This window comes from Kogia breviceps, chromosome 6, assembly GCF_026419965.1.
Source record: "Kogia breviceps isolate mKogBre1 chromosome 6, mKogBre1 haplotype 1, whole genome shotgun sequence".
Lineage (NCBI taxonomy): Eukaryota > Metazoa > Chordata > Mammalia > Artiodactyla > Physeteridae > Kogia > Kogia breviceps.
This window is the reverse complement of record NC_081315.1, coordinates 2,965,570-2,978,393: the sequence shown is the minus strand read 5'-3', so window position 1 is coordinate 2,978,393 and position 12,824 is coordinate 2,965,570. Positions and strand designations below refer to the sequence as shown.

The 12,824-nt window shown below is 51.7% G+C and overlaps 2 protein-coding genes across 11 annotated transcripts in view; one reads left to right on the top strand and one right to left on the bottom strand.

Moving 5' to 3' along the window:
- SPMIP2 (sperm microtubule inner protein 2) overlaps window positions 1-4,810 on the top strand; it is a 103,702-nt gene extending 98,892 nt beyond the window's left edge. Inside the window, 1 exon segment of the mRNA XM_059066828.2 lies at window positions 4,636-4,810. Within this exon segment, the coding sequence (XP_058922811.1) occupies window positions 4,636-4,683 (48 nt within the window). The 3' untranslated portion in view covers window positions 4,684-4,810.
- FNIP2 (folliculin interacting protein 2) overlaps window positions 1-12,824 on the bottom strand; it is a 218,059-nt gene that overhangs the window by 97,377 nt on the left and 107,858 nt on the right. For 7 of the 10 annotated variants that reach the window (XM_067035451.1, XM_067035449.1, XM_067035455.1 and 4 more), the window contains 2 exons: window positions 6,312-6,512; window positions 2,602-2,717 (listed from right to left, as the gene is read on the bottom strand). In XM_067035451.1, the coding sequence (XP_066891552.1) occupies window positions 2,602-2,717; window positions 6,312-6,512 (317 nt within the window). Of the gene's footprint in view, window positions 1-262; window positions 485-810; window positions 1,280-2,601; window positions 2,718-6,311; window positions 6,513-12,824 lie in introns of those variants that run through there. The other 3 variants (XM_059066811.2, XM_067035447.1, XM_067035446.1) reach the window with 2 other exon arrangements.

The window sequence follows — 12,824 nt, the reverse complement described above, 5'->3', positions numbered from 1 at the left end:
GGCCGGGGCCGCCGCGCGGGTTCCTGCCTCGATCGCACCGACGACCCGTCCCTGACCTGCCCGTGGCCGCCTCTCGGCCTCGGTAAACTGGGCCAAGACGGGGAGGCGGCGGGTCCCCGGGGTCCCCGGGGCTCCCGGGCCCGCGCTTTGCGCCTGACGGTGACGGAGACGCGCAGCCCCCGGGGCGGAGGGGGCCCCGCGGCCCAGCCTGGGGGGCTCGCGCGGGGACGCGGAGACGCCTCGGCCCCGCTCCCGGGCCCCCACGTGCTCACGCCGCCGCCCGGCCCGGCCCGGCCTCGTCCGCCTGCTCGGGCCTCGCGGTCGCGGGCAGTGGCCGTCTGTCCCCCTCCTCCTCCGGCTGAGCGGCGGGCCCGTCCTCCCCGAGCCGCTGTCCTGAGCGTCGGCTTATAAGAGTATCTGAGCGACGTACGGCGAGTGAGTGCTGGCGACAGCCGTCAGCAGGGGCAGGTCGTTGGACTCGATCCTGGAGGCGGAGAAAGGAGGGGACGTTGCTTTAAAGCACAGGACGTCCGGGAAGGGCCCCGGCGCCGGACCCCAGGGCTGCCCGGGCGGTGCCCAGAACCCGTGACGGAGGGAACGAGGCGGGGACACGGGAGCCTGTCCCCGCGCCTCGACGTTCCCCGCACCCCCACGCGGCCTCTGTGCGACTCCCCCTCCGGCCAGCCCTCCCGGCCTGCGCCCCGAGTCTGCACCGGCTTCCCGTCCGTCTCTGGGAACGCAGGACGCTGGCAGCGTCTCCAGAACCCCGGAGAGCTCTTCACGGCTGACCCGACCGAGACGCCCCGTGAGGCCGTGCCCGACACCCACAGGTAGGCCTGGGCAGAAGTCTGCGCGCCCTGGAAAACTCAGGACGGTCCCGGCCCTTGAAATATGTCCTAACGCTCTCCCTTGATTCCCAAAACCCCAAATTGAAAATACAACCTAAAAAGGCAGCAGGCACGAGCTCGTGCAGTGTTCCACGCCTTCTCCAGTAATGCTCCCTCCGGACCTCATCTCAGGGCAGACAGGGAGCTCCCAGCACCTTAGTGCCACTGGCCTGGCCACGGGAGGGGCTGAGGAGGGGCTGCAGGGACCCCCACTGACAAGGCGCTGAGGGGCCTGGCGACGGGGAGGTAAATCCACCCTCACCATCCTTCTCGGGGTGCTGAAGGCGGGCACCTGTCAGTCAGGGGCCAGGCAAGCGTCCCGGAAATACAAGCTGCACATCCTGCATCGGAAACCCGATGGGGCAGGAGTACAGTGAGGCTGGTGAAGAGATCTAAGTAAAAAGTGCAAAAGCAAATGCCTCAAAAGGGGAGAACATTTTTTATCTTTTTTTTGTTTTCTTTTGTTTTGTTTTCTGTACGTGGGCCTCTCACTGTTGTGGCCTCTCCCGTTGCGGAGCACAGGCTCCGGACGCGCAGGCGCAGCGGCCACGGCTCACAGGCCCAGCCGCTCCGCGGCACGTGGGATCCTCCCGGACCGGGGCATGAACCCGCGTCCCCTGCATCGGCAGGCGGACTCTCAACCACTGCGCCACCAGGGAAGCCCGGGAGAACATTTTTTAAATGATGTAAAAAAAAAAAAAAAAAAAAAAAAAGAACAAAAGTGACAGGAAACGCTAAGAGCCAAACAATACAGTATAAGTCATATCCTGGGTGTGAAAGATGAAAAGTCCGACAAGAATGCAGAGGCCTGAGCCTTGAAATAATACTTTGATTGGCAGGTTTAACAGAGAATTTCAGGGTTGACTTTTTTTTTTTTTTTTCGGTGCGCGGGCCTCTCACTGCTGTGGCCTCTCCCGCTGCGGAGCACAGGCTCCGGACGCGCAGGCTCAGCGGCCACGGCTCACGGGCCCGGCCGCTCCGCGGCACGTGGGATCCTCCCGGACTGGGGCACGAACCCGCGTCCCCCGCGTCGGCAGGAGGACTCCCAACCGCTGTGCCACCAGGGAGGCCCGGGTTGATGTTTTATACACAGTATTTCCTTGCCCAAAACTTGGTGTGTGGGGGGAGAGGTCATCATCACAGGTAAGGGAGACAACGCCTCATCTACACAATGTCTTTTTGTTACTTCCCTGTGGAACATTAAGCAGTGAGTGAAACACAAGTCAGAATGTCTTCCCCCACAGAAGTTAGGGCAAAGAGCCTCCGGAAAATGATATACGTTATCGATAACACGCACGCCTCCTCTTCTGATGCGCTCATAATAGAAGGGAGGAGAGTGCGGTCACCCGGGGTGCACAGACGGGCCCCCAAGTCCAGGGGAATGGCCTTCCCCGCCTCCTCCAGAAAAAGCAAGGAAAACACAGCTGCCGCCGCGTGTCTGACAGCTCGTGACTCTCACATCGCGCTGAAATGACCAGAACGGGGCAGACGGAGGAGGATTACGCTTCGCACCCTCAAGGCTAAAATAATCCAGGGGGAAGACTAACGAGGTGCCACCAGCTTCAAGGTCGGCATGTGTTTCCGGGTGTGACACTCCAGTATCAGATACAAGAAACATGCCGTGCACTGTGGAGCCCCAGAGGCTGGGCAGGTCAGTAGGTACGGCGCAGGGGACAGCCCCCCACAGGGGGGTGCTGGCCTCCCCAGAACTCACCCGAGAACGACACTTAATTCTTTGACGTGCACGCGCGTGTGTCCACGAAGGTACTCAGACAGCATCTTACTCTTCAGGTACATCTCCTGTAGTCTGTCTTCCAGGTGCATGATGCACTGCAAAGCCAATCACGCTCACAGTGAGGGCAAGAACTCAGATCGCTGCCAACGTCTAAGAGCCGCAATTCCCTCGATCCATTTCTAAGTACGCTACTGTAATCTCACCTCTTTAAAATACACTTCAAGAATTACAACCCAGCTCAGACGCTACCATGAGCAGGGATAAGAACAGGTTTTTGTCATCAACAAGGCCCTACTGTAGAGCACAGGGAACTCTACTCAATACTCTGTGATAACCTATATGGAAAAGAATCTGAAAAGAGTAGATACGTGTGTGTACAACCGAATCGCTATGCTGCACACCTGAAACTAACACAACACTGTAAATCAACTGTACGCCAATATAAAACTTTAAAAAAGAAAAAAGAATAGGTTTTTGTAAAACAATAGAGTTTAATTTTTCCAGTGACTGTTAAGATCTTCATATGTATTTTCTGGTCTTTCTAAAAAAGCATTTGTTTCTACATAGTTAAAATCATTCCATAAGTACACTTATTTCCTGCTTTCAAAAAACTTTCTAATAATCATTTTCCCACGGTATTAAAAATTCTTTATCAATATAATTTTTATGACTGATTTTTCAGCACGTGAATTTACCATTACTAAAATCACACAGCCATCTGCATTTTTGTTATTATACATAATTTTGTAAAGAGCAACTTTCTTGTTGTTTTCCTGTATCTCAGATTATTTTGGTGCAATTCGCTCCCAGAAGAACGACTGGAACAAGGTTATTCTGAACCTTTTTTTTTTTGCTCTCAAGAGTGTATTTTAACTAGGTCTCTAGTAACAATGAAGAAAGGGCAATTTTGTTCAGAACATCTCTACCCTTGGAACTGTGTTCAGCTTCGTTTTTAGAGAATGGCAGTCACCTGTGTCTTGCACCAGAGGCAAATGCTTTTGCATTCGGCAGGGAGAGTGATCCAGGCAGCTCAGTAAGCCACGGCTTACCATGGCTCTGGCAAGGGTCACTCCATCAGACATGATTTTCTTCTAGACTATCATGCCTGCTATTTTCAAGGTAAAAAGATGAACAGATGCACTTGAAAATGTTGATCTTGACCACCTGGGCTGATCAGTGACATGGAAAAAGTATCCATTCGAGATGCAATCTTTTCTGTTTTTCATTGGCTTAAAATCTTAAGTGCATCGTGTTGTGTGGGCGAAACACAACTGGTAAGTGAGTAACAGTAGTACTCAAAGCGAGGAGGATTTTTTGCCAATTCTCTTGGGGAAAATATTCCCCCAGGAAAACAGAGTTAAGTGCGGAAAGGTCTCCTGTTCAGTGTCAGTTCCTCGTGGAGCAAATACAAAGTTTTAGTAAGAGTGTTGTAAAATATTGAAAAGAACATTGACATTACGCTGAATCCTGTATGTTTTAAAATAGTGAATTTACTGTGTTTTCATAGTCCCCAGGAAAACTGTGTGTTGCAGTGCGGAAATAAACAGAACATTAGTTCATATGGAATGTGCACGGAACTTGCAATCAGAGCACTTAGAAATTTTTTTAAAGGCCTGATTATGAAATTGAACTGTTTTGGGATTCCCCTCCCTCCTCTGTGAGATGGATTTCTTCAACTTTAACTTCTGAAATTTTAAATAGCTACTTTCTCTTTTTGTACTGAAGGTACTAACAGGCCTTTAATCACGTGTTTCATTCGAGTGACTTTTAAGGAGAATTTTAAACTGTAGAGGATGTTCTTTGATCCTGATTTTGTCAAGTCATTCATATTATTAAGTGGTTGTATGTAACATGTCTAAATGAAGTAAAAAGAATTAACTGTGGTAATTTACTGCTGGGATAACTAAGATATCAAACGTAGCAAGAGATATGGATTATAGAATAAAATATAAAAGTTTGGTAAATATAATAGTAAAAAACTGTAAAATCAAATATATCTCTATTCCCTTACAGAAAAGCGGACTTTGGCCTCTAAATCAGCATGATGCAAGTTGCTACTAGAAGGAAAAACTGCCTACAAATGTAGAACAAGAGTCAGGTTATAATGTGCCACAGGTGGTGCCTTCTGTGTTACCCCTGAGAACACGGGTCCTACAGTTTAAAGCCCAAATAAAGGTTTCAGTGAAAAGGTGGTGTCAGTCTTTAAAGCCATGGACACTGTTTCACGCAACTGGTTCTTACTAACAGTTACACTAATAGTAGCTGTTTCCTGAGTATGTATAACATCCCGCACTACTTCAAGCGCTTTACCTGAATTATCTCATTAATTTTTATAACCCGACAGGATAGGTTCTGCTGTGCCCCAGCTTCGACAAGGCACACGACTCAGAGGCAGAGAAGCCTCGGTCTGAGTCCAGGCCACTGAAAGCCCACGGACTGGCCACTACTGTCCACTGGCTGCCAGGGCATCTCATCTCGCCTGAGCTTGGACAGACAGGTAGAAAGCAGCACCTTGGAGGATTCTCACACATGCTTGTTGCCTAGGTACCATCTTCACTTTGCAGAGGAGAAAGCTGCGGCCCTGAGATGCCCAACGGACCAACGGCAAAGCCTGGACGTGACCCCGTGATGTCCAGTGGTGCCCCGTGATGCTGTGCTGCCACCTGAGGTGACAGCCAGTGTTTCAAAGCACCTCCTCCAAGGACAAAGGTGTCCTGACCGGAGTGTGCTGCACCTGCAGATCCGGTCACAAGAACTCAGGGGAACGCCCTCCATGAAGCAATCAGGCAGGTGAGGCATATTCAGCCTCCTACTTGCTTGTCAATAGCTCTGCATCTCTTGTGGAGGCCGGAGGCTGGAAGGGAGATGCGGTTTGGTTTGGGGCTGACGGAGGAGGAGTCCAGAAGGCTGGTGAGCACCCCCCAGCTGCAGCCCCGCCAACGCGTGGGGCTCTGCCCTGCACGTGCCCTTCAGCTGTGCTTCCGCTCCGGAAACCTGACTCCCTTCCTTGCTAAATGTATTTTCTCTCGAACTCTCTGCACACAGACACACAGACACACAGACACACAGACACAGATACACACACACACAGGAATTTGTTTTGCATATTATTCCAGGGACTCGGGGAGAGCTGCTGATCATTTTCTCGGAGTTTAGGGGGTCTGTCTGCTGTTTGTATTTAATGTAACGTTATCAAAGTGATTTTAAAATCCCATTCGAAAAGGAACAATCGATACCATCCCCTATGGTTACGGTGCTTCAACATTTTAAGTGTTTACACGAACGATATTCTATTTATACATAACAACTTTGGGAGGATGGTCCCTGCACAGATGGAACTAGTCCCTTCGGAAGCTGGCCGGCTTGCACTTGACCTGATGACGGGAAGACCAATGAGCCCCCCAAAGGAGGATTTAAAATTGTCCTTTATGCTTGATCCCTGCCCCCATACCTTGCCTGTTTCTCCATGTAACTGGTTCAGAAAGATTGTGTCACTCTGTGCTCTCTGTCTCCAGGACTATTGTTACTGAATCCAGCCCGTGTGCTGGTTTCGTGTCACACGTTCTGTTCTGATGCTAACATCCAGCTAGACTAAAATCCACACACGGGAATTCGTGACTTAATAATCACAATGCCGCGCAACATGCTTTTTTAGCTCATTTCTCTGATGGTCTGAGAACGATACTTACAAAGTCGGCGGGGAGGTGAAGCCTATAAAGCTGCAGGATGGACTGAAGTAAGCTGGACACCTGGCTTGAGACCAGGACGTCCTGGCCGAGTTTCGTGCTGTCCACCGCCTTCCTCTGACTCGTGGCCACCTGGACGCTCCACTTGTCCGTGTCTGCAATGATGCACACGGCCTCGGCGATGGGCTCGTCGAGCACGGGGTGCTGCGAGACAGACACACGGGGTCAACTCTTCACCGCGCTTCCGGGGACATCGGGACGTCCGGAACTTCCTGTGCAGCGTCAGACTCGGGGGCAGAGGTGAGGGCGGGAGCCCTGAGCCCTACAGGGACCCGAACTGGGGTGTCATCCCATGGTCATTTAAATGTTAACTCGACAAAACTGCACCCAGTCATTATTTCCTTCCTGCACCCAGGGGGCACACTATAAACGTCATCACACATTCAGAGAAAGAGAAGAGCAGAAAGGCCCGTGATCTCCCCACATCCCAGGACATTAAAGCCCGTTTCCTTCTGGAAGACTGCACTCTCCTTTTATGCTTTTAGTTTTTATTTATTTATTTATTTCCCCACGAGTCTTGTGGGATCCCAGTTCCCTGAACTGGGATCGAACCCGGGCCCCCTGCAATGGAAGCGCGCCGTCTTAACCACTGCACCGCCAGGGAAGGCTCTGCACTCTCCTTTTAACATGGACACGGTCAGAACACCGTGTAGGAGGCTACTGCCATCCTTCCCATCACAAGGCTTGGCAGGGCAACTTAACAGTCCCCGAGAGGTACAGCTTTAATCGTGAGGCAGTATTTATTCAGAAACCATGTGCTACCTGCAGAAATCAACTCCAGGACAGCTAAAATCAGACGGGGCGAGGGAGCTGTGTGTCGGGATGGGGCCAAAAGGCACAAGTGTGGCTACTGATGAACGTACCTCAGTAACTGGGCAGTGACGGATGGAGCAGGTTAACTAGGAAACTGTGCCACGGGGCAAACAGGGGGGACACTGACGCGGCCCAGGAAAACGGCCTACAAGACGCACGTGAAAAGACGCTCCACATCACTCATCATTAGAGAAATGCAAATCAAGATTACAATGGGGTATCACCTCTCACCGGTCAGAATGGCCATCATTAAAAAGTCTACGAACGATAAACACCGGAGAAGGAGTGGAGGAAAGGGAACCCTGCAGCACTGCTGGTGGGAAGGTAAACTGGTGCAGCCACTGTGGAGAACAGTGTGGAGGTTCCTCAAAATACTAAAGACAGAGCTCCCATGTGATCCAGCAACCCCGCTGCAGGGCATGTACCCTGAGAAAACCGTAATTCGAAAGGGTGCATGCACCCCAATGTTCACTGCAGCACTATTCACAACAGCCAAGACCTGGAAGCAGCCTAAGTGTCCATCGACAGAGGAATGGAGAAAGAAGATGTGGTCCATATACACAATGGAATATTACTCGGCCATAAAAAAGAATGAAATCATGCCATTTGCAGCAACATGGATGGACCCAGAGATCGTCATACAGAGTTAAGTAAGTCAGAGAGAGAAAGACAAATATCGTATGATATCGCTTATATGTGGAATAGAAAAAAAGGGTACAAATGAACTTATTTACAAAACAGAAACAGAGCCACAGATGCAGAGAGCAAACTTATGGCTACGGGGGCGGAAAAGGGGGAGGGGTGCATTGGGAGACTGGGATGGACACACTGCTGTATATAAAACAGCTAACTATAAGCACCTGCAGCCCAGGGGACTCTACCCAATGCTCTGTAACGACCTGTATGGGAAAAGAAGCTCAAAAAGAGCGGATCTACGTACACATATAACTGATTCACTTCGCTGCACAGCAGAAACTAACACAACATTGTAAATCAACTAGACTCTCAAAAAATTAATTAGAAAAAGGAAAACGGCCTAAAAAATTGAATTTCTCAAAACTGATCACAGTATAACTGCTTCACCACCAGCTCCTGTGACACACGTGTTCAGGATCCCACACGCGTGCACATCAAGGGCACAACGGGACCGCCCTCCAGCCCCAGACTAGGAGAGAGAAGGGGGTGGGCAGGTACGCAGTGAGACGGAGACAGACGCAACGCACCTCGAAGCCGGCGTCCCCAAGCACACCTTTCCGACCCTCAGTCACTGAAGGCAAAGCGGGCCTGGCCTCCTCCTGTCACGCGGTTCCTTCCCTGCCCTGGGGTGGCGCTTCGCCGCTTCGGCTGCTGGGCCAAAGTTCCTCCCGCGAGGTTCGTCCTGGTTCCCCTTTGGAGAAGGACCTTTCCCGGGTGAATCCCGGAGGCCCCTCCCTCCGTCACAGGGTGGGAACGGGGCCCAAGCCGGGCCAATCAGCCTCGCCCCCCGGCCGCCTGCCTGGAGCAGCTGGGGTCACTGCACTGCTGCTCGGCAAAAGCCAGCATGAACACCCACAGCGATTCTTGGTTCTTGCGCTTCCACGGGGGCCTCGTTTCCTGCCGACCCCAACCCTAGGTCTTCGGTCTCCGCACCGTCTCTAAGAATCCCTGATATCCCTCCAGTGCAGTCCCTTCTGGTTAAATAAACGAGAGTCGGTTTCTGCTGCTTGCGGCGAAGATCCCACACGGGTACACGACCTTGTCTCGCGTGACCGAGACCTGAGATTTTCAAGACTTAACACTAGTGGTGGGAAGGCGGACGACAGAAACGCAGACGTTTGCTGTCATGCTGTGCCGTCGGCAGGAGATCTGGCTCCCTGGTTTGGGGCTTTTTCACTCCATCTTTGTGTTCCTTCTCACAGACGGGGAAGTGACTGGTGGGCTGAGTGAGAACTTGGGTGAGACCAACATTTTTTTTCCCCAACTATATCCAGGATGGAAACTTTCACGTTTTACAGTATTTTTCCCACTGAAAAGAAGAGCGAATCAGGCCAAGTCTAGCAGCCCAATGTTCACTTAAGCACAGGTGAAACGTGAGAAATAAAGAATATGGCAAGGCAGATTCTTGAATTAATGAAGCCCCGTTTCCCCAGGATGGCTCTCATTCTTTAAGACTCGCTCACCAAACAGCCGAAATGCTCACACGCACAGTGACCCTAAACCCCCACCCCCACCCATAGGTTTTTGCGACCCCTCGGTCCTGCCCTTCTCACACACTCTCCAAAATAGAAAGCAAAGACCGGGCTGCAGGGACTCTTCCCTTTACAAGTTCCTGCAAGTTCTTGCTCAGTCCGTGTGTGTCATAAATCCACAGCAGGAGGGCGACAGCTTGCCATCCGGGTACCTGGTCCTCATGAGCAAAGGAAATGGAAGTGTGGAAATTGAAACGATGTGTGCTTTGAGCTCAAGTTCCTTCAATGCTTTGCCTTTTTCAGAGATTCACAGTGCGCTGGGTATAGCGCAAAACAGATCTACAGGGAGACCTTTTCTTCAAGGGACTTACGTGCCGAAGGTACATTATAATCATTAAAGACCAGAGGCCACCGTGCGTGCGTGCAGCGAGTGGAACGCACACCCGTCCCCTTTCACCTGGGTTTCAATCCCCTCCATCTAGCGAGCTGTGGTAACAGGACCCAGGCCGGGCCAGTCAGACGCTCCTCCCCTGAGATTTCCCTGTGAGCAGGGGGCCGGGAGGCTGAGAAGGGTTGGGGTAAAAATCTAGCTTTTGTTGGATTCACTGTTTGCAGTCGGTAATTTGGGCCCTAGTTTCCAACTCAGCTCGGTTTCCTAAGTGACTGATTTCCCCAGCACCGTGACAGGGAAGGGGGCGGCGTGTGGGCCCGAGGAAAGCACACAGACAGCAGATTATGGGGCCCCATAAGCACACACAGAGCTCCGCCTTCGCAAGTGAGCCACTGGCACGGGGGCAGCCAGGCTCACCGGGGAAGCGACGGATGGAAGGCCGCCCAGGTCCCAGTGACCCCGGGAGGCTGCAGAGCCGGAGGCAGCAACGGCAGAGGACGGACGGAGGAGCTGGCTCAGGCACCGTACGACGAAGAACGAAACGGGTCAGAGAACTCTGACAGAAAGGAAGTGAGCGCGAGCCATTTAAAAATCACCGGTGCAAACCCGAGCGCAGACCTAGCACACGCGAAGGCTAGGTCTGAAGGTTGGGACAAACGGACAGGAGGCCGAGAGCCCAGCCCCTGCAGGAGGGGCTGACTCCTCTCTCCCTGGACGCTCGGCTCCTCGCCCAGGGCCGGGCCCTCGAGAAAGGGGACCAACTCAAGATGGACCAGGTCGAGCACAGCAGCGACGGGGCAGGCGAGCAGGGCAGGGCGCCGTCACGGGTGCGGCTCCAGGGACACAGAGAGCCACGGAGAGCCGTCGGGGGGGCACCTTCAGAAGGAATTACTCAGTGTCCCGTGATAAACCACAGTGGGCAAGAGTGTGAAAAAGAACACGCGCGCGGCTGAGTCACTGCGCCGCACAGAAGAGATTAACACCGTAAATCAACTCTACTTCAATGAGTGAAAAAGAATCACACACTCTCGGACTCCTAAATATCTAACAAGTAATTCCCTGAACACACCCCAATTGCCTCTAAGTACACCATCCAGTAGTTACTCACTTATTTCCTGAAGAATAAACACTTTTAGAAGGAAAATGGAGGGCTTCCCTGGTGGCGCTGTGGTTGAGAGTCCGCGTGCCGATGCAGGGGACGCGGGTTCGTGCCCCGGTCCGGGAGGATCCCACGTGCCGCGGAGCGGCTGGGCCCGTGAGCCGTGGCCGCTGAGCCTGCGCGTCCGGAGCCTGTGCTCCGCAGCGGGAGGGGCCGCAGCAGTGAGAGGCCCGCGTACCGGGGAAAAAAAAAAAAAAAAAAAAAGGAAAATGGAAATAGAGGGAAATGTAAACAGTCAAGAAAAAGAAATGAATCCTGGAAAGAGATGAAAAATGTCTGTAACTTAGATTAAGTTATAATCTACGGGGCACCAGGGTGACTCGCTGCCCAGCTCTGATGTGGTTTAAACTTCTCTGAAGTCAGAGAACTGAAGCTTCAGTTCTGGTGATTCTGGAGATTTCTGATACATATATTCCCCAAAAGAAACACGACCCCACTAAAGAGAGGGCAGTTTCACCGTATCATGGTGTGGCTTATCAGTCAATGTCCAAGCTTTTAGAATTTAAAGAACTCCATGATCCAGAAGACATGCCTGAATTATCACAGGAACACTCACCCCCACACACCCTCTGCCCTGCACGGTATTCAATGGAAAATTCCTCTTAGAAAAGGCTGTACTTTTTTAAAAAAAATAAATATATTTATTTTATTTTATTTTTACTTTTGGCTGCGTTGGGTCTTTGTTGCTACATGCAGGCTTTCTCTAGTTGCGGCGAGCAGGGGCTACTCTTCATTCAGTGTGCGGGCTTCTCATTGCAGTGGCTTCTCTTGCTGTGGAGCATGGGCTCTAGGTGCACAGGCTTCAGCAGTTGTGGCACGTGGGCTCAGCAGTTGTGGCATGTGAGCTCAGTAGTTGTGGCTCGTGGGCTCTAGAGCGCAGGCTCAGTAGTTGTGGCGTACGGGCTTCGTTGCTCCGTGGCACGTGGGATCTTCCCAGACCAGGGCTCGAACCCGTGTCCCCTGCATTGGCAGGCGGATTCTTAACCTCTGTGCCACCAGGGAAGTCCAAAGGCTCTTTAAGGCATATAGAGAACCACAGTAAACAAAGGAAACACTGAATTATATGATGCTTCTTCTTATTACTTTTCCTTATGAGCCATACCTTAACTGTAGAAGTAATTAACAGTGAAATCTGTCAGGCGGGTCTCTTAAGTTCATGATTTTATCAACTTCACGTACACACTAGGGTACACACAAATACAGACACTTATCAGCAACAACATACATGGCGCAGTGCTTTTGAGAAATTAAGTACTTTAGGGTTTCCCTGATGGCGCAGGGGTTGAGAATCTGCCTGCTAATGCAGGGGACACGGGTTCGAGCCCCGGTCTGGGAGGATCCCGCATGCCGCGGAGCGGCTGGGCCCGTGAGCCACAATTACTGAGCCTGCGCGTCTGGAGCCTGTGCTCCGCAACAGGAGAGGCCGCGATAGTGAGAGTCCCGCGCACTGCGATGAAGAGTGGCCCCCGCTTGCCACAAGTAGAGAAAGCCCTCGCACAGAAACGAAGACCCAACACAGCAAAAATAAATAAAATAAATTAATAAACTCCTACACCCAACATCTTAAAAAAAAAAAAAAAAAGAAATTAAGTACTTTAACAAATGCTGTAAAACGTTAAGACTGAATGATTCAAACACCTACTCGAAGCCCAATCCCTCCAGCTCCATCCTTAGGGCTTGGATCTGATATTTCACCAAGGAGCCAAGGCTCCGAAGTTGGGCACGATTGGGCTAAACTGTCACCTCCATCACGTACCAGCCCTGGGGCCTCAGTGACCATTCACCTGGGCCTCAGGGTCTACGCCTGCAAAGTGTGATTGTACTTGGTTGAGAGTTTCTGTGAGAAAAATGAGCGTGGAACACGAAGTGCAGCGCCCAGCGCTTGTCGGGGCCCCTCCGCTGCTCTCCTACGCCACCACCTCCAT